Source organism: Aristolochia californica, unplaced genomic scaffold (genome assembly GCF_029961685.1).
Source record: "Aristolochia californica isolate CCGP_79_NKW_82.1479 unplaced genomic scaffold, dmAriCali1.0.hap1 SCAF_13, whole genome shotgun sequence".
In the NCBI taxonomy this organism is placed as follows: Eukaryota; Viridiplantae; Streptophyta; class Magnoliopsida; order Piperales; family Aristolochiaceae; genus Aristolochia; species Aristolochia californica.
In genome coordinates this window covers 28,359,591-28,387,589 of record NW_027181804.1, presented here as the reverse complement: position 1 = coordinate 28,387,589, position 27,999 = coordinate 28,359,591, and the positions used below count along the sequence as shown (strand labels likewise).

The 27,999-nt window shown below is 41.5% G+C and overlaps 1 protein-coding gene across 2 annotated transcripts; it reads left to right on the top strand.

The window, feature by feature from the left end:
• Nucleotides 1-3: 3 nt before the first annotated feature.
• Nucleotides 4-27,119, top strand: LOC137948272 (WAT1-related protein At4g19185). Of its 2 annotated transcripts, none has more exons than XM_068794295.1 (7): nt 4-435; nt 1,100-1,162; nt 1,268-1,384; nt 1,479-1,764; nt 16,074-16,229; nt 25,803-25,954; nt 26,590-27,119. In XM_068794295.1, exons 1-7 carry the CDS (start codon nt 239-241, stop codon nt 26,807-26,809), a joined length of 1,191 nt encoding a protein of 396 aa, XP_068650396.1. In that variant the 5' UTR covers nt 4-238; the 3' UTR covers nt 26,810-27,119. The 2 variants fall into 2 exon arrangements, with proteins under 2 accessions (XP_068650396.1, XP_068650397.1); XM_068794296.1 differs by lacking the exon at nt 4-435 and adding an exon at nt 902-982.
• The last annotated feature ends 880 nt before the right edge of the window (nt 27,120-27,999 follow it).

The following is a 27,999-nucleotide window of genomic DNA, read 5'->3' as shown; positions in this document are numbered from 1 at the left end:
CCGTTGACAACGTCCAAAATTGACAGAGAAAAGTTTTGTTGGACATTCTTCTTAATCACTCAACGCCGATGATTACAGAGACATGCTTCCTACCGCGGTTGAGAAAAGTAGGTTCCCCATTTTTTCCCTCTATTGTTGCCAAATTTTTTGTTATTGTTCTTCTCGTCGTCTTCGTCGCGGTTGCTGTTTGCTTTGTTTGGGCGAAGCCTGCAGGAAGACTTGGAAATAGGAATATCGGATGCTTATGATGACTAATAATGGGGGAGAAGTATGGAAAGCCCATATCGCCATGGCTTTAGTCCAGTTATTTAATGGAGGCTATCACGTGATAACTAAGGTAGCTCTCAACGTGGGGATGAATCAGATCGTCTTCTGCGTATTCCGCGATGTCCTAGCCCTTGCCATCCTCACCTCCGTCGCCTATTTTAAAGAAAAGTGAGTGCTTATTCTTGCTTCCCAAAGTCAATTTTGCCGCAATCAATTATATTGAACAATTTTGTGCTACCTCAATCTCAATCAATCGAGCGACCGCCCATTTTGAAGTTTTCTACTCCGGAATTAAGGTTTATGTTTATTAGCATTTGCTTAGGCAAGCTGATCCTCGTATCGAATGAAATGGGTCGTCCTTAAGTTACCTAAATGCCAAGAAACTAATGTCTTAAAAACTTTCATTCTTGGTAACTTTAGGTTGACAAACTTGAACGTGTTAGGAATTGAAAATTAGGCTTGATTGTGCAGCATTATCACGTCGCCATTGAAAATGTTAAAACCTTCTTTTTATCATCTTGGACCACGCTGTAACAGTTCTGTGTTGATTATTTGCGTTAGATATTAGACCAACACATTGGCTTATATCAATCAGCAAGTAGCATTTTTCGGGTATCCAATACCAAGAGAACAGACCATAAGTAGAGCTCGACTTTCTTGGTTGGAATATTTAACTGTTCTAATTGTACAGCTTTGGAGTGACATTTTGTGTAGGGTAAGTGAACGCTTGTGTTTTATTATTGATTTCAACATTTTATGCTCTTAACCTGGTTGTAATGTTTTGCACGGTAGATGTGGTTTAATATGATGGGGTGCTTGCTTATCTTGGCAGGAGAGTACGCCTCCCAATCTCCCCCTTCCTCCTCATGTCTTTCTTCTTTCTTGGTTTGACAGGGTAAGGCAAAGTCTAAGACCATGTCTGTACATCGTTTGATCTGTTAAAGAAGTCTGTTTATCCAGCTAAAGTGGTTTCTGTCCTTAATGATTAACTTGTGAATAGGATCTTCGGCAACCAACTTTTATTTCTCATTGGGCTTAGCTACACAAATCCGGCTTATGCTGCAGCCACACAACCTGCGATACCGGTATTTACCTTCCTCTTGGCTGCATTGATGGGGTGAGGTTTTATCTTTGGTTCTGTCAGTGATCTTCAAATTTTATTTCTGAACTTGTTGGTTTTGATGTGTCTTCTTTAACTTTCATTCATGCAGAACTGAAAAAGTGAATTTGCTTAAGAGTGATGGGCGTGCCAAGGTTGGAGGCACACTTGTTTGTGTTTTTGGAGCCATATTTATGGTTCTATACAGAGGTCCATCTGTACTGGGAACTGGTGATTCAGAGCTTGTAGCTAACAATGTGATGAGTGCAATGTCTCAACCAGAGCCTAGTGGATGGTTACCATCTGATTTATTGGGAATTAGTCTTGAAAAGTGGCACATTGGTACACTGTGTCTCATGGGGAACTGCATATGCATGGCAATTTATCTGGCTTTACAGGTATTGGAATTTTTGCAAGTTTTTTGTAAAATAAATATGAGATAAAACTCATAAGTTTGACTACATGCTTAGTATCAATATATTGCTATGTTCAGGTAAAATTATTATGAGTCTGCCACTTATAAAGTATGTAAAATATACATGTTCAGTGCTTGAAGTAGTTTATTTGTGCAGCTGGTGTTGTTTTGCATATCTTTGTATTTTTATGAATGTATATTTTTCTCTCTTATTTTTGAATGGCAATGATTTCTGTTGATGGAAAAAAAGGTAGAGTGGAAGAACCAATGGTGATGACATGAAAGTTGTGTACTCACCAACAATAATTGGCAAGTGGCCAAGCTCTATCTAAGGCTATTGCGAGAGACTTGGCAGCATTGATGTCAAGCATCGCTGGATATCATAAAATATCCTTATAGAAGTGTCTAGCATAGCCTTACCAATTTACCTTCCAAAAAAAGTTATTACATGGAAAGAATATGGGTAAGAGTTACTGAATTACCCAATTACCTAGCTAAGTCAAGGATAATTAATGTATTTCGCTCATTTTTTTAAATGTTATCTCATAAAATTTTATGTTTTTATTTTGAGTGGTTAGAAATGTTTTTATCTTTATACTTTGGAGACTAAACATTCTCTATGTTAATATGTTACAGATTTGTGCGAAATATGTTCTATATTTATGTCATAGGGGCTAAAATTTATGTCTATATTGAATAATTTTTATACTCGATTACTTTTATTTATATCAGAAAGATTTTTCAGTGTTTTTGGTTTTATTTGTATCTTTTTTTAGATATTTTTTGAAAATTTTATTTATAATTTTTGCTAGTTATTTAAAAGTTTTTGAATGTGTTTACCCAATCACCTTATTATCCTGCAGGCAATTGCGTTAATAAATAAAGAGTAGTCCTTATTTTTTGTTAGTCATCTATATCCCTAGCTGGCTTTAATGTAATTGGATTTGGCTTTAAGATTATCCAAATTTGACATTTGATGTTTGAATACATGTAGTGTCTAACTAGTAAGAGCTGAAAACCCTAGGCTGGGATTATCATTTAACACATGGCATCATTGGGGTCTCAGAATGGCTCCCCTCGGCACCCTCAAGCCAATACGGCCAATGGGTCACAGTTACAGGGCTTCCTACTGAGCTATGGCAAAACGCGGTCTTTTTGTGAGTCGTATCTGAGTTCGACACTATCATTGCTTTGGACCCACTCACGGAGCACTGACACTGTCTGGATGAGGCCCGGATCCTCATCAACCCTCTTCACCCATGTGAAGGACAACATTTCAGATGTGTCACGGTGGATAAAGAGCGCTACTGGATCCGTATCAGCATCGCTGCGATGGATGATTTTAGAGATGTGGTCCCCGAAATCGCTATCAAACCTCGAAAAATCACACAGCCACCCAATGCACTGGGAAATGCACCTCTCGACTCTGCCCCCTCTCTGCAGTTGCGATCCCCTCTAGGTAGCCTTATAGTTGGCATGGGAACTATACTCGTTGACCCCCCGGCATTCCCCCCCACTTATCTGACACATCACCCACCCACCCTCTCAACCCAATCTCCTAAAAAAAATGCCATTGGCCCAGATCCAGATGTCATCCACACCTCTGTCTTAACTCCAGAAATACCCTTAACCTCACCTTCTCCCCCCCGCCCCGCCTCCCCATAGAAACCCTTGTAGACCCTCCTGCAAATCAACCCCATAACCCTCCCACGCCCAGATATTGGAATCCTCCCCTAGTTCACCCCCAAGAAATCCCCACCCTGGAAATTACCTCTCCGACGCAGAGTCTGGAAGCAATGAGCGCACTCCTCGTGCCCACAAGAAAAACAATTCTCCCCCTCCCGTTGTAACCTACCAGCGTCGAGCTAGAGGGCAGCAGAGACAACTTCTAAAGGGAGGACCCAGTTCCACCATTCGATACCCCTGCAACCCAGAGGCGGGGGATTTCATCATTCCAGAGCCGGGTGAACTAGCTCAGGTGCTTGTGGAAACTCTTCTGTCATATCAACACAAATACGACCCAAAAACCTGGGCCAGATAGTGGAACTTGCCAAGGTGATGGGCACTGTCTTCGCGGAGTCTCTCCCGGGAGATAACCACTCATCTGAGAAGTCAGAAAAGGTGAAAAATGATCAATGATTATTCTCTCATGGAATGTCCGTGGAATTGGGTCCTTGCGTCGCTGCACCTCCATCCGGGACCTCCTTTCCTCTACTAAGGCAAATGTTGTTGTTCTTCAAGAAACCAAGGTGGCTTCTCTACCCCTTGGATACATTCGCGAGTTGTGGCACCTAAAGGAGCCCAACTGGGCTTTTAGTGGATGCAGTGGGATCGGCAGGCGGTATCCAACTGATATGGAACACCAGTATTACTGAGGTGCTTGACCGTTGTAGTAACTCTTACTCCCTTGGATCAATCTGTGAGACAAAGGTTCGGGGAACATTTGGTGCCTAGTTGGTGTCTACGGCCCTACCAGACACCATGAGCGCCACTTATTTTGGGAGGATCTATCGAGGACTTGTCAGAAGTGGCCTATTCCTCTGATGCTTGTGGGTGACTTCAATGTCACTCGCTTCTGCCACAAGAAATCCCCACCGTCCCGGAGAATCACTACCTCCATGAGGCTATTTACTGATTTTATTGGCAACTAGGACCTGGACGAGATTACCCTATCTGGGAAGACCTTCACTTGGTCAAATGGCAGGCAATCCCCTATCCTCTCAAAGCTGGACCATTTCTTAGCCAACAATGATTGGCTTCAGCTCTACAGTAACGTCTCCGACAAAGTGCTCAATAGAGTTTGATATTCCGATTCTCCAGTTTGTAGATGATACTATTTGCTTCGGGGTTGGTACTATGGATCAGATTAGAAAATTACGTGTCGTGCTGGGATTATTTGAATTGGCTTCTGGTTAGACCATTAACTGGGAGAAAACCACTCTCCTTGGCTATCATATTGATCCAGCTGAACTTTGGAATATGGCGGACTATTTGGGATGCTCTGTGGGAAATATGCCAGCTACGTATCTTGGGCTCCCACTTTTTGATTCTTGGCCTTCGGCTTCACTATGGTCCCCCTCATTGAGAAATTTGAAAAGAGGCTAGCCACTTGGAAGGGTAAACTCTTATCAACAGCGGGGCGTCTCACTCTCCTTAAGTCTTGTCTGGCGCAACTTCCAAATTATCTGTTATCATTCATGCATTGTCCGGCCTCCATTTGCTCCAAAATTGATGTTATCCGTCGACGATTTCTGTGGAGGGATTCAGAAGATACCTTTAGATACCATCTGGTTAGTTGGAAGGATATTTGCATGCCCCATAATAGGGGAGGATTGGGCATCTGGCCTACAAAAGAAATGAACAAAGCTCTTATGCTCAAATGGATTTGGAATTTCAACAACAAGCACAAAAGTTTATGGAAGAATATGGTGAAATTCTACCTTCAGTTTTCGGGTGCATGGTGGAGAGAGGGTGGCGTTGCTCACCTCCTATCCCCGTTATGGAAATCAGTTTTCAAGCTCCTTCCAGTATTCAGATATGCTACGACATTTCACACAGGCAACAGAAGGACCTTCTCTTCTGGTCGGACGAATGGTGTGGCCCTCGATCTCTCTCAGAGGACTTTTCGAGGCTGCATAGGGTGGCAAACAACCTCTCTTGCTCTGTGGCTGATTCATGGAGTGATCACTCGTGGAGTCTTCAATTTCGTCGGGGATTAGATGATGAGGAATTGGTGGTTTTTTGTTCTGTCCTTACCAAACTCAGCAGTACTATTATTCGGGAGCACTCAATTGATAAGATGATTTGGAAGCCCAGTAATAATGGTCGATTCACTGTCACTTCGGCTTACTCTCATATCAAAAAGCAAGACTATAGTCCTCATGAGCACAAGGCAAATCTGGCTTGGAAACTCTCAGCGCCAAGCAAAATCAAGTTCTTCGTGTGGTCAGCCATCAGAGAACAGATTCTTACTTTAGACAACCTTCACAGAAGAGGCTTCACTGCCCCCAATCTTTCTTGTCCCCTATGCAGTGAGTGTGCAGAGATAGTCCAACAATTGGAACCTCGTTCCTAGATCAGCCAATTCTTTGGCTGATAAATTGGCAAAATTTGGAACCCCCCAGCAATCTCTCGTTGTTTGGGAAGGCTTCCCCTCGTGTAATCAGCTCGTTTGAGCTCTCATAATAAAATCTAGTATCATTTAAAAAAAAAAAAAAGAGACTGTCCAACATGTCCTCTTACACTGTGGATTTTCGTGGCAAGTTTGGATGAAGATATTTCAGAAAATCGGACTCCAACTGGGGCTACATCAGGAGCTCTTTGGCACCTTTGAGATGGTTCGAGGGTTTCTCCTTCCTCGGCTGGGCAAGTTAATTCTTTCAGCTTGTCTTGCGCATGTTCCATGGTGTATTTGGCTCGAGCAGAACAATCGAAGATTCAACTCCAAATCTAATAACCCAGACAACACGGCTTCTCATGCCGTCGACCTCTTCTCGAGCTGGTTTCATACAAAGAAGGATTTTGCCACTCTTTCAGTGGTTTCCCTTCGGGAAAATTGGAATTTGATCGCTCACATGTTTTGCCCTAGCAGAGCTCTTAGAATGGTTATCTGGGATCCTCCCCCCAGTGACTGCATAAAGCTGAATTTTGATGGTAGTGCTATTGGATGTCCTGGTCCAGCAGGAGCAGGTGGTATATTCAGAGGTCACAATGGAAACCCCATTCTTTCTTATGCGGGTCCGGTGGGCATTGCCGATTCTAATACTGCTGAAGTTAGTGCTCTGTTGTTCAGCCTCCAAATCTTCAGAGATCGTCTCCATGGCAAGTTAATCATTGAAGGCGACTCGAAGACGGTTATTAGTTGGTGTTCCAAAGACAACCTCCCCCCTTGGCGCCATTGGTCCATCACTGATAGTATTGCTAACATTGTATCTTCTTTGCATGGTAATTGGAATCTCATTCCTAAATCAGCCAACTCTCTGGCTGATAAATTGGCTAAATTCGGAACTTCCCAACAATCTCTCATTGTATGGGAAGGATTCGCTCCTTTGTAATTGCTCTTTTGAGCTTTTGTCTTAATAAAAATCAGCATCATTTAAAAAAAATATATATTTGAAAGATATCTTTAAAAGCCCAAACACCCTAAACCCTACACCCTAAAAGATAGCATCTCACACATGGCAAGTTCTTCCATTTCTTCTTTCTTCTTTGTATAATTTCAATTGTTTTGGAAGAATTTCTCTGTGTTCGTATTCTTTGCCTTTTTTCTTCCACAACTGAACTACATCTGAACATGACCTTTTCTCCAAATTTTAGGAGAGGGGAAAATTGATTTCTCCCCCATATTTTTAGGAAAAGGCATATCACTTATGTCCTAAAGCCTAGGAGAACCACAAAGAAAGATGTTTCTTGACTCTAATTAGAAAAGCAATGTCCTAAGCAATTCATGTGTAGAAAATAAAGATTTATGTCTTTTTGCAATTTCCTTTTTTATGCGATGAACATAACCATTTATATCCAGTGTCATGAAGCATCTTCTGTTGTTTGTTCTTGGTTCCTACAAAGGTTAAATATTTTCTTTGATATGGGTCAAAAAATAAAATTTTAATGTATGAAATTAGGGAATAAGAGGGATTGAGAGATGAAGAAGGGAGAGGAGATGACAACAAGAGAGAGACCTGTCTCTTGTGATTAGGGTTTTGGTCGACCCCTAATCTCTTTTTATAGTTTTTTTTTGAAAAAGGTGTGAATATATTACTGAGAGAGCGAAAAAATACAAACCATACTAAATAGGACCTTCCTCCACAACAAGCTGTTGGAGAAAAACACCTGTTTTAGCCCGACTATCCGCCAAGTGATTTGCGGATCTAGGAATATAATTCCACTTGCATCGTATTTGGGAAATTAAAGTACATATATCATAAAAAAGATCCCAATGCCGCCATGGGGGTTTGCATGTCTTCTTACACCAACTGATAACAACTTGTGAATCGCCTTCGACAAATAAAGGTCCTTCCATTCTCTGATGAAACAGCTTCAAGCCATTGAACAACCCAAATAACTCGGTAGTTGTTGAGTCCGATATGCCGAGTGGCCCGCAAAAAGAGAGGAACAATTTCCCTTGGTCGTCATGGATAACCCCCCCATATCTAGCTAACCCAGGACAACCTAACACACTTCCATCAAAGTTTAGTTTAAAAACATCCAGCCGGAGGAAGAGACCAAGTCTCCATAGTCGGAGGGCGGGGGGATAGGACAATTTTGCAACAAGATCCCAATTCTCACGAAGAATGATCCTTCCAAGACTTTTGAATTCTTTTCTCATCCGAATCCAAGAGGTGACTTGCCCCACAATCTGATTGCAGAGAATGTAGTCAGGAAGGGATTTGTTATTAAACCTTTTGTTATTCCGTTCTTTCCAAAGGCTCCAGATAATGTGACCGACGCTGCAGGAGATTAATAACTTTCCAATTTTAGGGAGATTAACCTTTGTAATCGTGTGGATCGTAGAAACGAGATTTTGGGATGAGCAATAGTGCAAGCCAATTTTGTTGATGAGATTTATCCATACCGAGTGCGCATAATTACAATGCAGAAGTACATGATCCGTAGTTTCAGTGGAGGACATGCAGAACGGGCAAAGAGGATCCAAAACGTGCGTTCCCCGACGAATTAGCGCATCCGATGTTAGGATTTTGTTTTGGCATGCAGTCCAGATAAAGAATTTTGCTCTCGGGGGTATGTGTAGGGACCATGCAATGGCTGATGGATGACAGGATTGAGCATGGGAGGGGGGTAGAAGAGCTTTATAGGTGGATGAAGCAGAAAATGTACCTTTGGGACAAAGTGTCCATATCAGGGTGTCTGGGCCATTTTTGACTCGGGCCGAAGATAGACTCGTAATGAGTTCGGCGGCTTCAATAGTTTCTGCTTCTGTCAGCCATCTACGGAGATTTAGGTTCCAATCACAAGAATTTTGTCCAACAGTAGAAATATTAGCCTCCTTGTTTCTGGCGAGAGAGTAGATTTAACCATAGCAAGAGTTTAGACTAGCTTGACCTATCCACCAATCTGTCCAAAACCTTGTCCTACTTCTAGATCCAATATAACACTTGACAACGTTTTTTAAGACATGCAACAACTTAGCTATTTTTTTCCTGATAGGAGATAATTTGTTATACCTTCCTCCTTCAATCCACCATCCCAAGAACTTATCTGCTTTACTCGCCACCATGTTTCGCCAAACCAGAGATGGGGTCATGTTGAATTTTCAGATCCACTTCAAAAGCAGAGCCGAGTTTGTTGTTGCAGTGTCGCGAATTCCAAGGCCACCCTCAGCAAAAGGTTTACATATGTCAACCCATTTTACAAGACAATATTTTTTTTCACCATTTTGCCCACACCATAAAAATTTTCTTTTGAAAAACTCTATTCTCTTCCTTACAGAGGCTGGGCAACAGTACAATGATAAAAAGTAAGATGGAATACCATGTAAACATGACTTAATCAGAGTGAGTTTACCAGCTTTAGACAGAAACTTCCCTCTCCAGGAAGCGAGCCTACCTTCAAGCCGTTCAATGACTGGGTGCCAAGAAGATTTTGTGGGTAATACAGGAGAAATGGTGAGACCCAAATACGTACCCGGAGAGGAGGCAACTTTACAACCCAAATAGTTTGCCATGGAATTAAGAACCAGATGATCAATATTGAAACCCAGAATGGAAGATTTAGCCCAACTTACCTTCTGTCCAGAAGACAAGGACAATAATGCCCCTACTCACTTAAACTCACTTAAAACCTTTTAACTTCTTCATTACACCTTCTAATTACATGAAACTTGACTATGCAAACTATCAAACATACTGAATAAGATAAGACTATTCCTAGGAGGTGCAGATTTTAAGATATTACCAAACTACTCTTCTACCATATTTTTCAACATAATGATCGAGCAATTAAGTTATTGCAGTCATGATTCAAAATTTTGATTGCAAGTTTTTTTAATGATGTGTATGCTTGTATGGGTTATTTACTTGTTTAATGTCCTTTTGCTTTTCTAGTTTGGAATACCATTTTGTGCAAATTTTCCTCTCTTTTGTTCCTCATATCTTTCCTGGATGTAATGGTTTAGGTGATTAAAAGGCCTCTCCTACATTTGGGTAAGATGTTTTGGAAAGCAGCTTTTCCTGCTCATATAAAATTATCGCTTGCATCCTTGCTAACCACCTCCATGCCATCCTCCCTAAAATCATCAACCCTTGCCAAAGTGCTTTTATTAAGGGCGCAATATCCTATACTCGGCTATGGCAGCCCATGAGTTATTGGACTCCTCCAAGAGATCCATAAAAGCTTTTACATCCTTCATAAAAAAAAATAAAAAATACTCTAATCCAAGATAGCATCAAGCCACCCAAAGCTGCGGTCCAAATAAAACATAGAGGTCAGGTATTCGACAATAATATTGAAGAGCAGCGGGGAGAGAGGGTCTCCCTCCCAAATATCACAGGAGTTATGGAAGTAGCCGCAGACAGTTAAGAAACACAAAGTAAGAGGTTGATGAAATGCCTTCAGGACTACCGGCTGATCAGTCTCGTTTCAAGTCCATACAAGATCATCGCCCGCATCTTGGCTTGTCGTCTCAAGGTTGTTCTTCCTTCCTTCATCCACCGGGGCCAGAGCGCTTTTATCAGAGGTCGTGACATACTAGACTCAGCTATGGCCATGCATGAGATTGTGGATCATTTTGCCAAGATGGGTCGGTCGCGGTTTGTTCTCAAGTTGGACCCTCTTGGATGACATTATGCAGCTTGTCGGCCAAGGTTTGTTCTCAAGTTGGACCTCGAGAAAGCATTTGATCAGGTTACTTGGTCCCTCTTGGATGACATTATGCAGCGTATGGGGCTCAGAGACAAATGGAGGTTTTGGATCAGCAACTGTGTCTCTTCGGCCTCGTTCTCCTTGCTCCTCAATGGCACGGTCTGTGGCTTCTTCCAAGGCGCTCGAGGCATCCTTTAGTGAGACCCCCTCTCCCCGCTCCTCTTCAACATCATTGTTGAGTATTTATCTTCTATGTTCTACTCTACTTCGAGCATTGGTTGGCTAGAGGTTCTCTGATTAGAGTTGCTTTGCCATCCCCCTCCACTAGTTTGCGGACAACACTATATGCTTCAGCATTGGCATGCTAGATCAAGTTCGTAACATCAACCCCCTTCTCGGCCTTTTTGAGATCACTTTTGGTCAGAAAGTAAACTGGGGGAAGACGATCATTATGGGATATCATATTGATCCCCCTTGCTTCAGATCATGGCAAAGACTTTGGGATGTTCGGTTGCGATTGCTCCCACGTACTATCTGGGCCTCCCTCTTACTGACAGCAGACCCCGGATGGGTCTATGGGCCCCGGTGATCGAGCGACGTCTCTCCACATGGAAGGGTAGGATACTCTCCAAGGCAGGTAGATTGATCCTCTTAAACTCATGCCTTGAGGGTATTCCTAACTACTTCTTCTCTTTCCTGACTTGTCCCGCCTCTATTAGCCAACACATTGACATAATGAGTTTCGCTATCACCTTGTCAGTTAGGATGAAGTGTGAATGCCAAAGTCTTTGGGTGGTCTCGGGATCAGACGCAGCAAGGAAATGGGGCATGCTCTATTGCTCAAGTGCTTCTTGAAGTTCAACTCTACTTCGGGGGCTTCGTGGAAGCCAATGGTTGCATGCAAGCTGCGGCGTCTTGGAGATAGATGGATCATTGACGACAACTGTCGTCACCTCTCCCCCATCTGGAATGTTGTGTTCCATTTGCTCTCCACATTCCGCACTGCCATTCGGTTCTTTGTTGGGGATGGCTTCAGTCTGCGTTTCAGGACGGATTGATGGTCGGGCGATGACTCTCTTGCCTCATCTTTTCCACCACTGCTTCAGCTCATCACCAACTGCGACTTATCTGTCTCTGACACTTGGGGGAATGGCTCATGGAATCTTTGTCTTAGACGTGGTCTTACTGATGAGGGCCATTTGTGTATGTGGCCTTATTGATAGTCTTGGTAGTGTTAAGGTTCGTCCTCAGACGGCTGACTGGATGATTTGGCTCCCTGATGACAGCGAATGATTCTCGGTCTCCTTGGCCTACCACCATCTTATGGGATGGACCCAGTAGCCTTTGCTTGGCGCCTCTCGGCCCCGCCCAAGGTGAAGTTTTTTCTTTGGAGTGCCTGTCGCAACAAGATCCTCACTGAAGACAACCTTATTAGGCATGGTAACAGCACTCCCGATCCTCTTTGCCCCTTCTGCGGGACAGAGGCTGAAACTATTAGCCACCTTCTCCTCCATTGTGGCTTCGTCTGGAAGGTCTGGAATTGCATGATTGGCAATATGGGATTCAGCTTCTGCATCCCACTCGACCTGAGCACCATGTGTCGCTTCTCCTTTGGGACCTGCCTCCCCAACCTAGGCAAGCTTCTGCTAGCTGCCTGTATAGCTTTCGTCCCTTGGTGCCTCTGGTAGGAGAGGAACTCCAAACAGTTTGATTGTGCTTTCCACTCTCCTGCAAAGGTTCTACATTGCCACAGGGCTCATCTCTACCTGGATCCGCACTCGGAAAGAATTCCCTTGCATCTCTTGTGTCCCAACCCGCACCAACTGGAAAATTATTGCTCAGATGTCCGTCCCTTTTGCCCCCCGCCAAGTTGTTGTTTGGGTGCGGATATTATAAGCTAAACTTTGATGGCAGTGCCTTTGGGAACTCGGGTTTGACTGGTTTTGGCGGGGTGATTTTTGATCCAGGAGGCACTGCCATACTCTCTTACTTGGGCCCTCTCAATATTGCTGACTCGACCATTGCTGAGCTCTTTGGTCTCCTTCACGGCTTGTGTATTTTTCAAGATCGCTTCAGTGGTCCCCTTATCATGGAGGGAGACTCCAAGGTCATCATTGGATGGTGCTCCACCTCATCCTTCCCCCAATGGCATCATTGGCTGATTTTTCTTGATATTTTGGACATTGTTTCCACCATTTCTTGTACTTGGTCTCATGTACTTTGATCAACCAATTCGGCTGCTGATTTGTGTGCTAAATTGCCGCCCCCACCCTCCCTTTCAATCTCTTGTTGTTAGGGGAGGTTTCCCTTGATGTATCCTCCTCTTTGAAATAAAATTATCAATTTTCGGCCTGTCTTGCGCATGCTCCATGGTGCATTTGGCTCGAGCGAAATAACCGGAGATTCAACTTGAAAGCTTGCACCCCGGACAACACGGTTTCACATGCCGTTGGCCTCATCTCGAGCTGGCTTCATACAAGAAAGGAATTTGCCGCTCTATCCGGTGTTTTCCTTCGGGAAAATTGGAGCTTGATCACCCATATGACTGGCCCTGCAAGACTTCGATTATGGGCATCTGGGATCCTCCCCCTTGTGACTGCATTAAACTCAATTTTGATGGTAGTGCTATTGGCTGTCTTGGGCCGGTTGGAGCAGGCAGTGTTTTCAAAGATCACAATGGAGACCCTATTCTTTCTTATGTTGGACCGATGGGCATTGCTGATTCTAATACTGCTGAAGTTAGTGTTTTTCTATTCGGCCTCCAAATTTTCAAGGAACGTCTCCATGACAAGTTAATCATTGAAGCTGACTCGAAAACTATCATCAGTTGGTGTTCCAAAGACAACTCCCCCCCTTGGCACCATTGACCCATCACAAATTGTATTGCTGACATTGTATCAACTATCCTTTGTAATTGGAATCTCATTCCTAGATCAGCCAACTCGTTGGCTGATAAATTGGCAAAATTCGGAACTTCCCAGCAATCTCTCATTGTTTGGGAAGGTTTCCCTCCTTTGTAATTTGCTTTTTTGAGTTTTTGTCCTAATAAAAATCAGCATCATTCGGCCAAATTTCTTCATGGCTTCTAACTAAGAAGTCTTTTTCCTCCCTCATTCGTTGGTTCTTGTTCATCATTTGAACAATGGGAATCACATCAAAATTTTGCATCTCTATGCTCTATCTTTACTTCTGGGGGTTAAATTGTCCTTCATCCTTGTGCAAATTACCTTTGAATTTTTTTACCATTGATTGGGACTTCTTTTAATTAAGGAGCTTCTCTTGCATATTAAGAAAGACCAAGTTTTGTTTCTGCTTTTTTTGTTTGCCATGTGGGATGATTTTATTTTTGTTTGAATGTTGACTAGACACACAAACTCCCTTTACCTTTGGTGAGAGGTAATCCAAAGACCTTATATTAGGAACCCCTCAAGGTATCCTTTGAGCCAAAGGCTCATGTCACTGTGGGTTTTTTTAATATTAATATTAATATTTATCTTTAAAAAAGAGCGCAATGTATTAAAGTTCAACACAAAGAAATACATCAAGAAGGGGGACCCCTTACAATGAGGGATTGGAGGGTGACCCCTCTTTGGCCAAAAAGTAAGCAAGATTTTTTTTTTGAAATAGTGCTGAAATAGTAAGCAAGATTATTGTCCACTTTAAGAACTTGAGTCCAGATATTAACAGTGGAAGATAAGTCTTGAATTTCGAAAAAACAGGACAAGATGCCAAGGTGGATCTTTCTTCCCTGAGCACCAGCTAAATAATGGAGGATTAGTCTCCTTCCACAAGAAGGGCCCCACAAAAGCGCTCCCTGAGGATCTTTAACCCAAATTTCGGTGCATGGAGCTCAACTGAGATGTAATCCAAGACACCAAGAGGCCTGGTATAGGAAGCAAGAATAACACCAGAGGAGTCATGAAAAATACCAACATAACAGGCCGGACTTGGGTTACCAAATGAGGATCCATCAAAGTTGAGCTTGATGATATTGTTGATTGGAGAGGATCCCCCTTTCTCTTGGGGGATATGGATGTCGATACTTAGTAGAATTGGGCTCCATCTCTGCTTCCCTGAGGATTTGGCTGCCACCTGCCAAATGCTTGCAGGGACTCCTATCCCTGGTCTTGGGAAATTGATGATATCTGCTTTATCTGTATTCATCCCTTGGGGCTCTGGCTTGAGCGCAATCAAAGAAGATTCAATGCCAAATTCAGCACTCAAGATAGAGTCATTGAAACCATCTCAGACAATATTGTTACTTGGCTTCACTCTTGAAAGACCTTTTCGCCCTTCTTAGGATCATCCATTAGAAATAATTGGAGGTGCCTTGCCCAGCTCCACATTTCTTTGAAGCCCCCTATCATCTGCAAGTGGACCTTACCTTCTGCTGGAGTCCTTAAGTTGAATTTTGACGGATCCTCTCTCGGTAACCTTGGCTTAGCCGGTTTCGGTGGCGTGATTCGTGATTCTCTTGGGAACCAGATCTTCTCCTTCTCCGGACCTATCGGTATTGCGGACTCCATGACGGTTGTGCTTCAAAGTCTTCTTAATGGGCTTCGTGTTTTTCGTGATCATTGCTCCGGGCCAATCCTAATCGAGGGAGACTTTAAGGCGGTGATCGGCTGGTGCGAGAATGCCTCCTCACCTCTGTGGTGCCATAGGGATGCCTTTCTTGAAATTTTGGATATTGTCAATCTTTTTTATTGTTTTTGGTATCTCATTTTGAGATCATCAAATTCTGTGGCTGATGCTTTAGCCAAGCAAGGAGCCTCCTTGCAATCTCTTGTTGTCAGGAGTTAGCTCCTTTTTTGTCCTCTTAATAAAATCACATTTCATAAAAAAATAAAAAAATTGTCGATTAGAGGTTGTCATTAAACATGCCTTGATTTTTTTTTCATGGGGATGATTTTATTAAAATGACAAAAAAAATACAAAAGGATAAGTTCTCCAAGAAGAGAGAGGAAAGGATAATACAAAAGGGCGGATATAAAGATGTTCACAAGAATTCATTGATGATTAACTCTTTACTCAGTTGGGATATAGCTTGCTTTGCCTGTGAAATCATTACCATGGAGTTCCCTCCACGAGGGGTACATGGAAGTATTCAACTATAAAACATCAGTTTAGGAAGGATAGACATAAGCTTATATATATATATATATATATTTTTTTTTTTTTTTTTGAAATGATGCTTATAGACATAAGCTTATATTGAACCTGTCACTAAGAGAGGACCCAAGCAGGACAGCAATGTAAAATCCTTGTGGCACCAAATAACATCTCCAAAATCAGTGAAACAGTTTTTCTTTTGAGCTTCCTTGAGTAATTTCTATCTTGTATTTACTCGGATTTCTTGTGCCCAGAAGAAGGGGATTACCCTGCCATTTCCCCCTTTCATGAGTAAGTTATTCTTTTTTACTTTAAAGGAGACAATTCTGAAAGATTCATACACATTTTGTTTGATGATTACAGGCTTCACTTTTGGCCAAGTATCCAGCAAGCATGTCATTGACAGCATATTCATACTTTTTTGGTGCACTGTTGATGCTGTTGACGGGTTTGTCTACAACAAATGGTTACACGGAGTGGTCCCTAACAAAATCTGAGGTTATTGCAGTTTTATATGCTGTAAGTTTCAAATTGCTATTTTAGATGGTACTGATAGCAGTTGAGCCAGTACTCATCAGATAGTCTGTGATATAAAGAAAAAGAAATGCAAGTGGTATTGACTAGCTATGAATCATGACTATGAATTTATATTAGTAAAATGAAACAGCAGTGGAAGCTTTAGTTGGAACTGTGACAAAAATCTTATGTTGGTAGAATGAGAATAAAAACATGGAGATAGTTTCGCTGTGAGTAGATCTATACTTGATAGGATAACACTGATAAATATACCAACTGTGGAAAATTTCATGTTTAGTTCGAACTGTGACCAAAATCTTATGTTGGTAGAATGAATAAAAACATGGAGATTGTTTCGCTGTGAGTAGATCTTTACTTGATAGGATAACTTCAACTGATTATAAACATAGAAATTACTAAAAAAAAAAAAAAAGAAGAAAAGAAAAAATAAGAATATGTGGCACATGTCTGGCTTGTGACCCCCCAAAAATTAAGAAAAAACAAAAACAAGAGAATTCTCTGAAGTAGAAATAAGAGATCTTCATATTCAACATAAGTTTCCATAGCACCCCTTATAAGACAATGTATTCCCAAACTTCGATGTGGAAAATGAGGCTGACCTCCTTATAGTATCCTTTGTAGCTTGTGCATATTTAGAGATGTTCTAAAAGAGAGAGTAACTATCAAGTATTTTTTACTCGACCTACATCACTTCCTTATAAACTTCACTTGCTACAAATCAGGAGATATCTCCTACTTTTAGTAGGAAACAAAAATAAATGTTTCACTGTAGCAGAAAGTACTTGGGTAAGTAACTGTTTTAGAGAAATAAGTTTCTTCTTTAACATGATATACTCCAATACTCCCCCTCAAACTGATGAAAATAGAACATGGATCTGCAGCTTGCCAATGACTGATGCTGGTGAAGCTGATGTTAAAACTTTGGTAATTGCATTTGCAAGTTAACTCTGTTCAGCAATTTCTGATAGATAATGGCTCATGGAATTTTCACTTTAGAAGAGGGTTGAATGACTTAGAAACTACTTTAGCTTCTAATCTTATTGATGAGCTCCGTTTACTCCCGATTTATAGAGACAAACAAGACAAAATGATTTGGATGCATGATGAAAGTGGTTGTTTTTCAGTTACATCAGCTTATAAATTTCTCAATGGATGGGTAAATACTGATGCTCCACATGATGCTGCAATAGCTTGGTGTGTTTCAGATCCATTAAAATTTTGTTTCTTTTTATGGTGTGCTCTCTTAAATAATACACTTACTGTGGACAATTTGAGAAGAAGAGGTAATCAGCTACATTGTTCTTTGTCCGTTTTGTAATGGAGAGGAAGAAACGGTAAGTCATCTTCCATTATACTGTCCTTTTTTGATAAAGTCTTATACTGTTCTTTTGCATGGAAGATTTGGACTCATATTCTAAATAAGATTGGGGTACAGTTTTGTATTCCAATGAATCTTCTTGGTATGTGCAAAATGATGCTTCATATTAGAATACAAAAGCTAGGAAAGATAATTCTTGCTCATATGATGGTTTCCCCTCGTCCTCCTATCATGGTTATATGGAGTCCATCGCCTCTTGGGTATTTAAAGCTTAATTTTGATGGTAGTGCGATTGGAAATCCTGATCAAGTTGGAATTGGAGGAGTTATTTGTCATTTTTCTGGAGCTCAACTTATAACTTATTCAGGACCATTGGGAATTTCAGACTCTACTACAGCTAAATTATTTGCCCTTTTTCAAGGGCTTATTGTTTTTCGAGATTATTATAATGTCCCTCTTGTTATTGAGGGAGATTCCAAAATTGTCATTGGCTGGTGCTCAAAAGTTGTTGATCCCCCTTGGCGCCGTTGGATAATTTTTCAACAGATTACTAAAATTGTTTCTTATTTTCATTGTACTTGGTCTCATGTGCCAAGATCAGCAAATGATGTATGGCTAAACAAGGAGTCACCCTACAATATCTTGTTGTTAGGAGAATCCTTTAGTTTGTATCCTTTTGTTTTTTATTAATTAATCATTTCATTCTAAAAACAAAAGTTAACTCTGTGGAGAAACATGTTTAGATTTGACTTGTCCTGCTCATGTCTCATACCAAATTCTTTAGAAGATTATTAGCTATATATGGATATTTGATCATCATGATAGAGTACTATGACTTTGCAATTGTCGGTAGATCCTTGGACGAAAATTCATCAGACTATGTGTTCTGTTTTTTCTTTGAGAAAGTGTTGAGAATTGTATTAAATCGAGAAAATTACATGGGAAGAGGGGGGGTGTCGGCAAAAGAATTTGCCAAACGGATTGCATGGTCCATGAACATGAAATAACTGTTACAATATCAAAAATGGAGTGCAAGGTGGGCCAATAGCGCCAAGGGGGAGGGGCCGATCCCGATGCCTTGCTAATAACGATACTAGAGTCTCCTTTAATGAGAAGATTACCGGATAGTTGTTCCTTGAAAATGTTTAGACTGTGAAGGGGGCCAGTGACTTCAGCCGTGGTTGAATCAGCAAGACCCAAGGGACCCGCATAGGATAGAATGACCTCACCCTGGGCCGGCAACCCAAAGTGCTACCATCAAAGTTTAGCTTAATGTTGCCCGGAGGAGGGGAGACCACTCGACCATGCCAAGAGCCTTGGTCGGGCCCGCCATGTGGGTGAGGATATGTCAGTTACTATGAAGCGGCATTCCTGTGAGGGAAGAATTTCGCCGAGAGTGAAGCCAGTTGGTAATGTGACCCACAACCAACTCAATAGAGTGCTCAATGTTGCTGGACTTGCAGTTGAAGCATCGACTGTTACGCTCTAGCCATATGTACCATGGAACATGGGCAAGACAGGTAGAGAGGAGGATCTTTCCTAGCTTGGGAAGCTGGGTAGCTCTAATCATCTGAATGGCTCCACTTGGGTCAAGCGAGAGGGCGAGTTGAAGATTTATCTTCTGGAAAGACACCATCCAAGCTTTCCACGAATAACTGCAGTGAAGGAGGACATGCTTGACTGATTCGTTGCATGCATCGGATAGAGGGCAGACCGGCCCCTCCTGAATAGGTTGTCAGCGGTAAGAATCTTCCCTTTGATAGTTGTCCACATAAAGAATTTTATTTTGGTCGGCGCGAAGAGCTTCCATACAACTGCGGCATCACGCTCAGGGGGGTTGGGCATCCACCCATAGATGTGGGAGTATGTAGTACCCACCAAGAAGAGGCTGCTCTTGTTCGAATTCCAAATAATCTTATCTAGAATGCAATCCCAAATCACAATAGGAGCAAGATTATCAAGAAGAGCACATAGATAGTTGGTCTCACAATCCCAAGGCCCTGCTTGAAGTGAAAGTCCCAAGATTGGATGCGCCAAACATCTGCAATGAGGATGTCTTGTCTAGAAGTGATGGCTAAGGGAGAAGTGAAGGCCTCCATATGGGGTTTGTTTCCACACCATGCATCTCGCCAGAATAGAAGTCTCTAACCATTACCCTCATAGAAGGAGGTGGCTCTCTTGAAGAGAGGGAGCAGGGAAAGTAGAGACTTCCATATGGGAGATAGGTTTCTGTATCTCCTTCCTTCAAACCACTAATGTCGAGGGCACTGTAACTTGTATGCCACTATGGGTTTCCAACAGGAGACTCTTTGAGAATTAAAGTTCCAGAACCACTTGAGGAGGAGGGGGGCTTGGTTTATTTCTTTTGTGGGGCAGATACCAAGCCGCCAAGAATGCGCGACAAGCAGACCTTGTTCCAATTGACCAATAGATAACGAAAGGTGTCCTCGGATCCTCACCATAGGAAGTGTTTCCTAATGGAGTCAATTCTTTTGCACACAGATATTGGGCAATGCATGAAGGATAGATAATAATTCGGGATGCCCGCCAGACAAGACTTCAGAAGAGTGAGCCTTCCCACAGTGGAGAGTAACTTGCCATGCTAAGTAGCCAACTGCCACTCAAGCTTTTTTTTTTTTTTTTTTTGATGAAATGTGAATTTTATTAAGAGAAACAAAAGGAGCTAACTCCTGACAACAAGAGATTGCAAGGAGGCTCCTTGCTTTGCTAGAACATCAGCCGCTCAAGCTTTTCAATCAAGGGAAACCAATGGTTGGCACTCGGTCTGCTGTCAAGGAGAGGTATGTCGAAGGTGTGGTGCTCAGAGAACATCCCAAAAAGCCACCATATGTCCATGGATCTCGGGGTCAATGTGGTAACCGAAGAGAGTAGTTTTCCTCAAGTTAATTAATTGACCCGACGAAACCTCAAATAATCCCAGAAGTGCTCGAAGTTTTCTGACCTGATCCATAGTACCCACACCAAAGCATATCGTGTCATCAGCAAACTGAAGGATAGGGATGTTGAACTCCGCAAGATCAAAGTTAGGTAGCAACCACCCCTTCTCCTTGGCGAGTAGACCAAGGAAGAGAGATACTCAATAATAACGTTGAGTAGGAGCGGGGATAGAGGGTCGCCTTGCCGAATGCTGCGGGTTCCCTTGAAGAGACCACAAACGGTACCATTAATGAGAGAGAAAATGGCAAAGGAGATGCAGTTGTGAATCCAAAAACGTCATCTTTGCCCAAACTCCATTATGGTGTGAAGGTGGTCAAATAGCCACCAATTAACCCTATCAAAGACCTACTTGAGAACAAACCAGGGGAGCGCTTCATCGTCTTGAAATGGTGTAGAAGCTCATGGCTTGACATGGCAGAGTCGAGGATATTCTGGCCCTTAATAAAAGCACTTGCCCATGGTGAATGACCAGAGGCAGGACAACTTTAAGCATGTTGGCAAGCAATCTGGCTAAGATCTTATAAGTGCTTGTAGTGAGACTTACAAGTTTGAAATCCGAGGGTTGTTCAACATTTTGCTTTTTTTGAATGGGAGCAATGAAAGAGGCTCCAATACTTCGGTAGGGAATCCCTCGATGGTAGAAATCTTGGACCATGGTAGTAACATCCTCTTTTATGGTAGGCCAGCAGTGGTGGTAGAACTCTCCATTGTGACCATTGGGGCCGGGGGCCCTATCACAAGGAAGGCCAAGGGTAGCCTTTTCAATTTCACACATTGAGAAAGGGAGCTCAATCAGACCAGCAGCCGCTTCAGGAATTCTCTTAAACTGGTCATTCTGAATAAGGGGCCTTGAATGCCATGAATACATTTTACACAACTGCCTCAATCTCCTCTAAATTGAGTGGCTGCTCTAGAGAATCTGCTTCCATATTTGAAAAGGTTTTGAAGGTAGGATTGCTCGCTAATCATCTATAGTGAAGGTCATCTGTGTACATCCCTACTACAAAGTCAACAAAGGCATTAGCAATGGGATTTTCATTTGAAGATAAAATTCCATATATAGTTGTGGAAGAGATTGAATTGTTTATGTTACGAGTGTGGAAGCAATGGAATGAAAGAGTTTTAAATTTGCATCTCCATCTGTTAGGAAGTCCTGAAGCATAATTTTTTCGACATTAAGAGATCTCTTCTGCATGATCTAGATTCTGAATGAGATAGAGGCAGTTATTCTTGTTTCTTTGATGCTACCGAATGATTCTTTGCATTGTCACTTCAAAGTTTCTTTCGGATTTTAAAAACCCTATATCTTAAACCATACTCGAAATGAAATGGAGGCTGGCTCAACTGATGAAAACCATAATCAAATATGTTATGGCTGTGAACTCATACAGGCCTAGGAAGCCTATTGGCATTCAAATCTAGAAATAAATCCAACTACTTCAAAAGAGTAGAAATCTATCCACCTTTGAAAGAATGGGAGGATGTCATTCATTTATGTACCTCGGTAACACAGAGTTATTGAAACGAGGTAATCCGTTGGCATGTGAGCAGAGGATCTCCCTGCTCTAGTAAAGTGAACCATGTTACTATCTCCTCCAACAAAATAGGTGAATCCCATTATGGATAAGATAATTCTTTCCAAAAGGTCGTCTCAACTTTCTCAAGTAAGGGACGGACATTGCAGATTGCAAACAAATTATCTTCAGGAAATGTTTAAAAATGTTATGACAATTCAACTCTTGACACTGATACGAAATGTGTACTGGTTCCAGTTCAGTTTGCCTTCAGGTTGGCTAGACTGCTAATTTCATTAGTATAAACTCATGGTCAAAACATCCTCCCCCCCCTCCCACCTCTCCTACAATAAACTACTAGGACATAAAAGCATATCATTCTACCCGCCTCAAAGAACCTTGTCCTCAAGGTTTGGGGGAAAAAATGGATATTGCAAGCTGACATGCTCTTCAGTCTCACGTGACTTTAGAGTTAGGAAGATGCCTCCACTTCACCAATACTTCAATCTGTAGGCATTGATTAACATGAAAGCACCCAGTGTGGGGAATGTTGTGCAGCTCCTTCAAGAGGGAGCCAATATTATCCCACGATGGCAAAAGGAAGAGACAACCACCTGATCATCAATCTTGCTGAGAAACATGAAATACTAGATGAATTAAAGAGCGGCTAGGCAAGTTTAATTTGTAGGCCACCACACCAATCTTCTCTAGTATTTTGAAAGATTCAAAATATTGAAAATCTAATTTTTGGTTCCGCTGCTGCACCATTGAAGCTTGCCTATATGGCTGGGGCTTCAGGTAAACCATATCCCCAGCCTGAAAATCTTTTGGGTTTTGTTCTCATTGATCTTATGTTTCATGTTGTTTTGAGAAACCGCTAAATTATACATGAAGCTATGGCTTTATCTCTTGCAAATGATTGAGTCTCAAGGTTGGGCAAGTGAATAGCACCTCGAAAGTATTTGGCCACTGTGGGAGGAAGCTGACCATATACTGCTTGAAAAGGAGTGCGAGTAAAAGAATAAATGAAGGAACTGTAGCTGAGTAGAAGGCTTGACACCGGCAATGTAAGTAATTTTCCAAATCTGTTCACCACTTTAGTCTAGCCATCTATCTGAGGATGATAGATTATGCTCCTTATGAGGGTTGTCCCCTAGAGCTTGAAAATTCCAGTCCAAAAGCTACTTTAAAAAATAGGATCTCTATCGAAATAAGAAACTGCTTGGAACACCATGTAATTTTGACCATTATCAAGACACAAGATTTGCCTCGTGTTTGGCTCAATATGGATGATGCATAATTCAAGGATTGGAATTACCTACTAGAGCATTACAGGATCTTGTAGAGTAAGATTTTCATAGCTTAGCTTGATCTTCCAATTCATACCCACTTGATCTTCCAATTCATACCCACTGGCTACTTCATAAAGTTATAGCTAAAAACTTGCAATGGTGTCCCGGGGCAAACTGCTCATCATAACTAAAACATAATCCTTGTCTGTTTGCTGCCCATTTCTTCTTGACAAAGTTCATGGAAAGGCTTAGAACCGGTATTGGCTGTTGATCTTTGTGGTTGTTCATGGGCAACGTCTTTCCATGGCTGAATTGTAGGCTGGGTAGGAGTGGTGGTCTGGGGTCAACCCCAGGTTGTTGAGGATATTAAGTTTCCTCTCCCGTACATTCACTGGCCTTGTGCCCTCCACCATAGTTTTAGGAGTGAAAGAGCTACCTTTGTGTCTAACTCCACTTTCTGCTCCTCCAGAGTGGTGTGATAATAAAAAATTTATTCAACTCTCTTGATCCATGCAGTCTACCTAAGTTTGGCTGTCGCGTTGCATAACCTTTGTACTATTAGCAATCATTTGCTTGCCCTAACTCAGACCAGCATGTGAAAGGCTGCATTGGTTTTTACCTTGCCGAGTCTTCCCTGCTTTAAACAAAGGTTGCAACGCTGTAAATTTGACTTCAAATGATTGTGGCAATGTGTCTAACTTCATTTGGACTCCCTCGAGCTTCTCCTTCATCCCATCAAAATCTGTGACCAATGATCCAAGGTAGTTTGTCTAGTGTTCGTCATTTGAGATTTCTGTCGAACACCTAGTATGCCTATTTGAACACACTCATAAAAAACTCCCGGAATGCCTGCAAATCTCCTAATTCTAAACTGAAAAAATATAAGTACTAACCTCAAGCCCTTCCTTCGATAAATCCGCTAGTACCCATAGTAGCGAGTCGTCCGCTCTATACCAATTGAAACGAAATTCGTTTCAACAACCTTGAGCAAATATAATTCCTACCTTGAATAAAGGGGAAAAAATGTAGTAGTAGATAAAGAAGATGAATTTATTGAATTTGTGAGTGAATTGGTTCTATTTTTAGATGGAACCTGATCTCTTGAAATTCTGAAAATTTAGAGTATTTTGGAATGGATGCAGTTTGTCTTCAGGTCGGCTAGACTCCTACTTTTATTAGCTTAAACTCATGGGCATGTATTTTACTAAAATATCCTTTAATATAGGACAGCAAGGGCTTAATAAGGGCTGAATTAGGTCACAAAGGGGCTGACTAGACAAATCACTTCAGGTCGGCTAGACTCCTACTTTTATTAGCTTAAACTCATGGGCATGTATTTTACTAAAATATCCTTTAATATAGGACAGCAAGGGCTTAATAAGGGCTGAATTAGGTCACAAAGGGGCTGACTAGACAAATCAGGAAATAAGGTACATTAATCGCTTGCTACTGCCATAAGAAAAATAACTTAAATAATGAAAGTATACTGAAGTCACTACAAACATGCATAACTAGTACCAACTAAATGAGAAAATACCTTACAGATGAAAATTCTTAACAAATATGCGAGGATAAAGGAAAATAAATCTCAAAAGGGCTCAAAACAGTTTAAGAAACAATTAAGATGTGATTTTTCAAGTATGTCCGACTTTGATTTAGGCAACCCAAAAGGCATAAACGCTGACCCCCCCCCCCCAATGCCATAGTAATATTTCTAAAAACACATAATAAGCTATTAGAGCATATAAATATATCAGACACGTCCCCCTTCTTCACTTCTCTGCACAGTATAGAAGATGACCAAATTGGTCGGTAGATGTAAGTTTACATGACGAAACATATGCCTACCATGCTATACCTGTTGCTGGAGCCCTCAACACAGTCATCTTCTTTACCTTGTCAGGTTTTCTATCTTCTTCTTCTTTTGCCCTAAAGGATTTCCTTAATCTAGAACTTCCTGTTGCCCTATAGAGGGGTGTTTGATCTACAACTCACAGAGAGTGCACAACTTAGCACTTGCCACCCATTGCCTCATGTAATGTCCTTTAAATTGCTTCCCTCGTCTTCCAAGTTTTTTGCCTTGTTCTTGTTGTCTGTGTCTATTCCTAAATCATTTGAGGAGGCATTGAATCATCCCAGGTGAATGAAAATTAATAAAAGGGTGGCCATTGAATTTGTTAGGCATGAAAAATGCCTTTTTATATGGCGACTTACAAGAAGAGGTATTTATGGAGACAATTGGGGGTCAATACTGCTTTGTTGCTTAAGGGGAGATGATTAGAGTAAGCAGATTGAGGGAATCCGTCAATGGAAACCAAGACTACAAGTTTAGTTTGAGAGGCACAGCAAGATTACATTTTGTGAGAGGCTTATCATGGATCTTCTTTCCATTGGTTTCAGATCAATATTTGCAATATCCTAGGTGATTATTTGAACTGTCTAACCCTGAATGATTTTATGTTTTTTTTTCCAGGGGATTATTGCCTCTGCTCTTAACTATGGGCTCTTAACGTGGTCAAACAAGATATTAGGACCTTCATTAGTGGCCCTTTACAATCCACTCCAGCCTGCAGCTTCTGCAATTTTGTCTAGGATTTTTCTGGGAAGCTCCATTTATCTGGGAAGGTTAGATCACACCTGTAGTTGTTCATTCCAGAGAGTACTACATCATGCGGTTTAAGCTACAGAAATATTTATACTGCCTTTAAATACTATACTGCTTGATTTACTTGTACGTTTTGTGGTTAAGAACTCACAGATTGTGACATCTATCTAGAATGCAAATATGCTAGAATGTAAGCTAGAAAATACTTTTTCAACTCACTGCAATTCATACTGCATTTGCTGCTTGCTAATACTTTTTTTTATTTAACACTATCAACTGAAAAGCATTATTCCAGGGAAAGAAGGAACTTCATTATCCTAATTTTCCTTGAGAAATGCAGTCAATAATTGCAGGTTTCAAATGTTTTTCATGAAATGGCTGACTAAATAGTGCATCCAGAGAATCTGGCAGATCTGATCGAATCCTAATACACTTTCCTCTGTTTTACCTTGTTCTCATTCTTTCCCTCTTCCTCTTTCTATCTCTCATTCCCTTGCTGTACTTGCATTGCATTATGTGTGAAAAATTTACTGTCTTTGAGTGGAGTTTGCATTGCTCTTCAATCAGATCAATCAAGAAACCGACATTCACTGTGTGATAGAATTGCTATTAATTTTATCAGCGTTATATGAATTTTCTGTCTATGAATTAACAGCATTGTTGGAGGGTTTCTCATCATCGCTGGTTTATACTTGGTTACTTGGGCCCGCTATAGTGAGCGCCTGCAAGTTGTTGGTGTCGCACATTCTAATCGAGACAGTGAACCTTTGCTTCCTGAAGATCCACTACTCATCAAGACGCCATATCAGAGGGGACTCGTCTCTGGCCCCTCCATGGCATCTCCAAGAGCTTGGACTGAAGTATACGAATCTTAATTCATGTCAATCAACTTCTCTCGACTCGAGCATTCGAAGGATGCTACTAAATCCTTTGTGCTGACTGAAGGTAAGCTGCAGAACCATGAACAAAACCCAGTACTCTTTTTGTTCATGGTTTTTATGGTTCATCTTCAATTTTTCTACTGAGTGATGCAATCATGTGTCTCATTGTCTCTGTCATGTTTGAATGTGAAAAACGTTTGTAAATCATAATAAATTTACAGGAAAGTGCCTTGAAATCTCCTTAAACTGCCTGAAAACAGCTGAAGTTAACAGTGTTTTCGTTAACTAGCATTTATGAGAGGGTTCAGATGGTTTAAAAAACTGAGTCTATGTGCAGAATCAATACCTTATTATTTAAATGGTTGAACTGATTTCTTCCATTTGGTAACAGTCCGCACCTGGACAAAACAAAGAACTGATCCGCAAGTACCTTAAGGGGGTTGAAATATTATTGAACCAGACAAAAAAACCATAATGATGAACCAAGTTAAAAAATTTATGAGCCAGCTAATATTTATCAAAATTAGGGAAATAGAGGGTGAGGCAGCAAAACGGGGAGACCTTGTTTTGCAGTCCCACGCAGCTGCCGCGCGTGGGTTGAAGGGACCCCCACGATACGTAATATTTAAGCGTGCTCAATCTCATTCATTACAGTCTAGGACTAGGAGTCCCACTACCCGAAGATTAGGATACCTTTTCGTTTCGTCACAGCCATCTGCCTTTTGCTCAATTCTCTCTGCGACTGAGGCAGTCGATCGGAAATCTCCCCGGTTCTCATCCAATCTCCCCTGTCCCTTTTCTACCTTACATTACACTCTACACTCTCACAAGTTACCTGTAAGTTGTAACAACGACGCAGCAAATCCAAATATGACAGAGATGCCACCATATCCTAATGCAATCAATATATGGGAAGCATGCGATTGCGGGGGCAGTGCAAACTGAACACGACACCAATTGCCAATAGATAGTGATAGCGATTTACTTTTACTCAGAGAAGATTGCCTCAATCTTCTCGACTGCTACCTCCTCTTTCTTCCATGCTGTCATCTTCCTTTTACTGCTACAATGCCTAATACGACTCTGAAAGGACACCCGTTTCTTCCTTTTACACCACGAAATATTTGGCCAAAAATTAAGCAACTCTAGAGAGAAAACGCTGAATCCGGTGAGAGGATCGATTT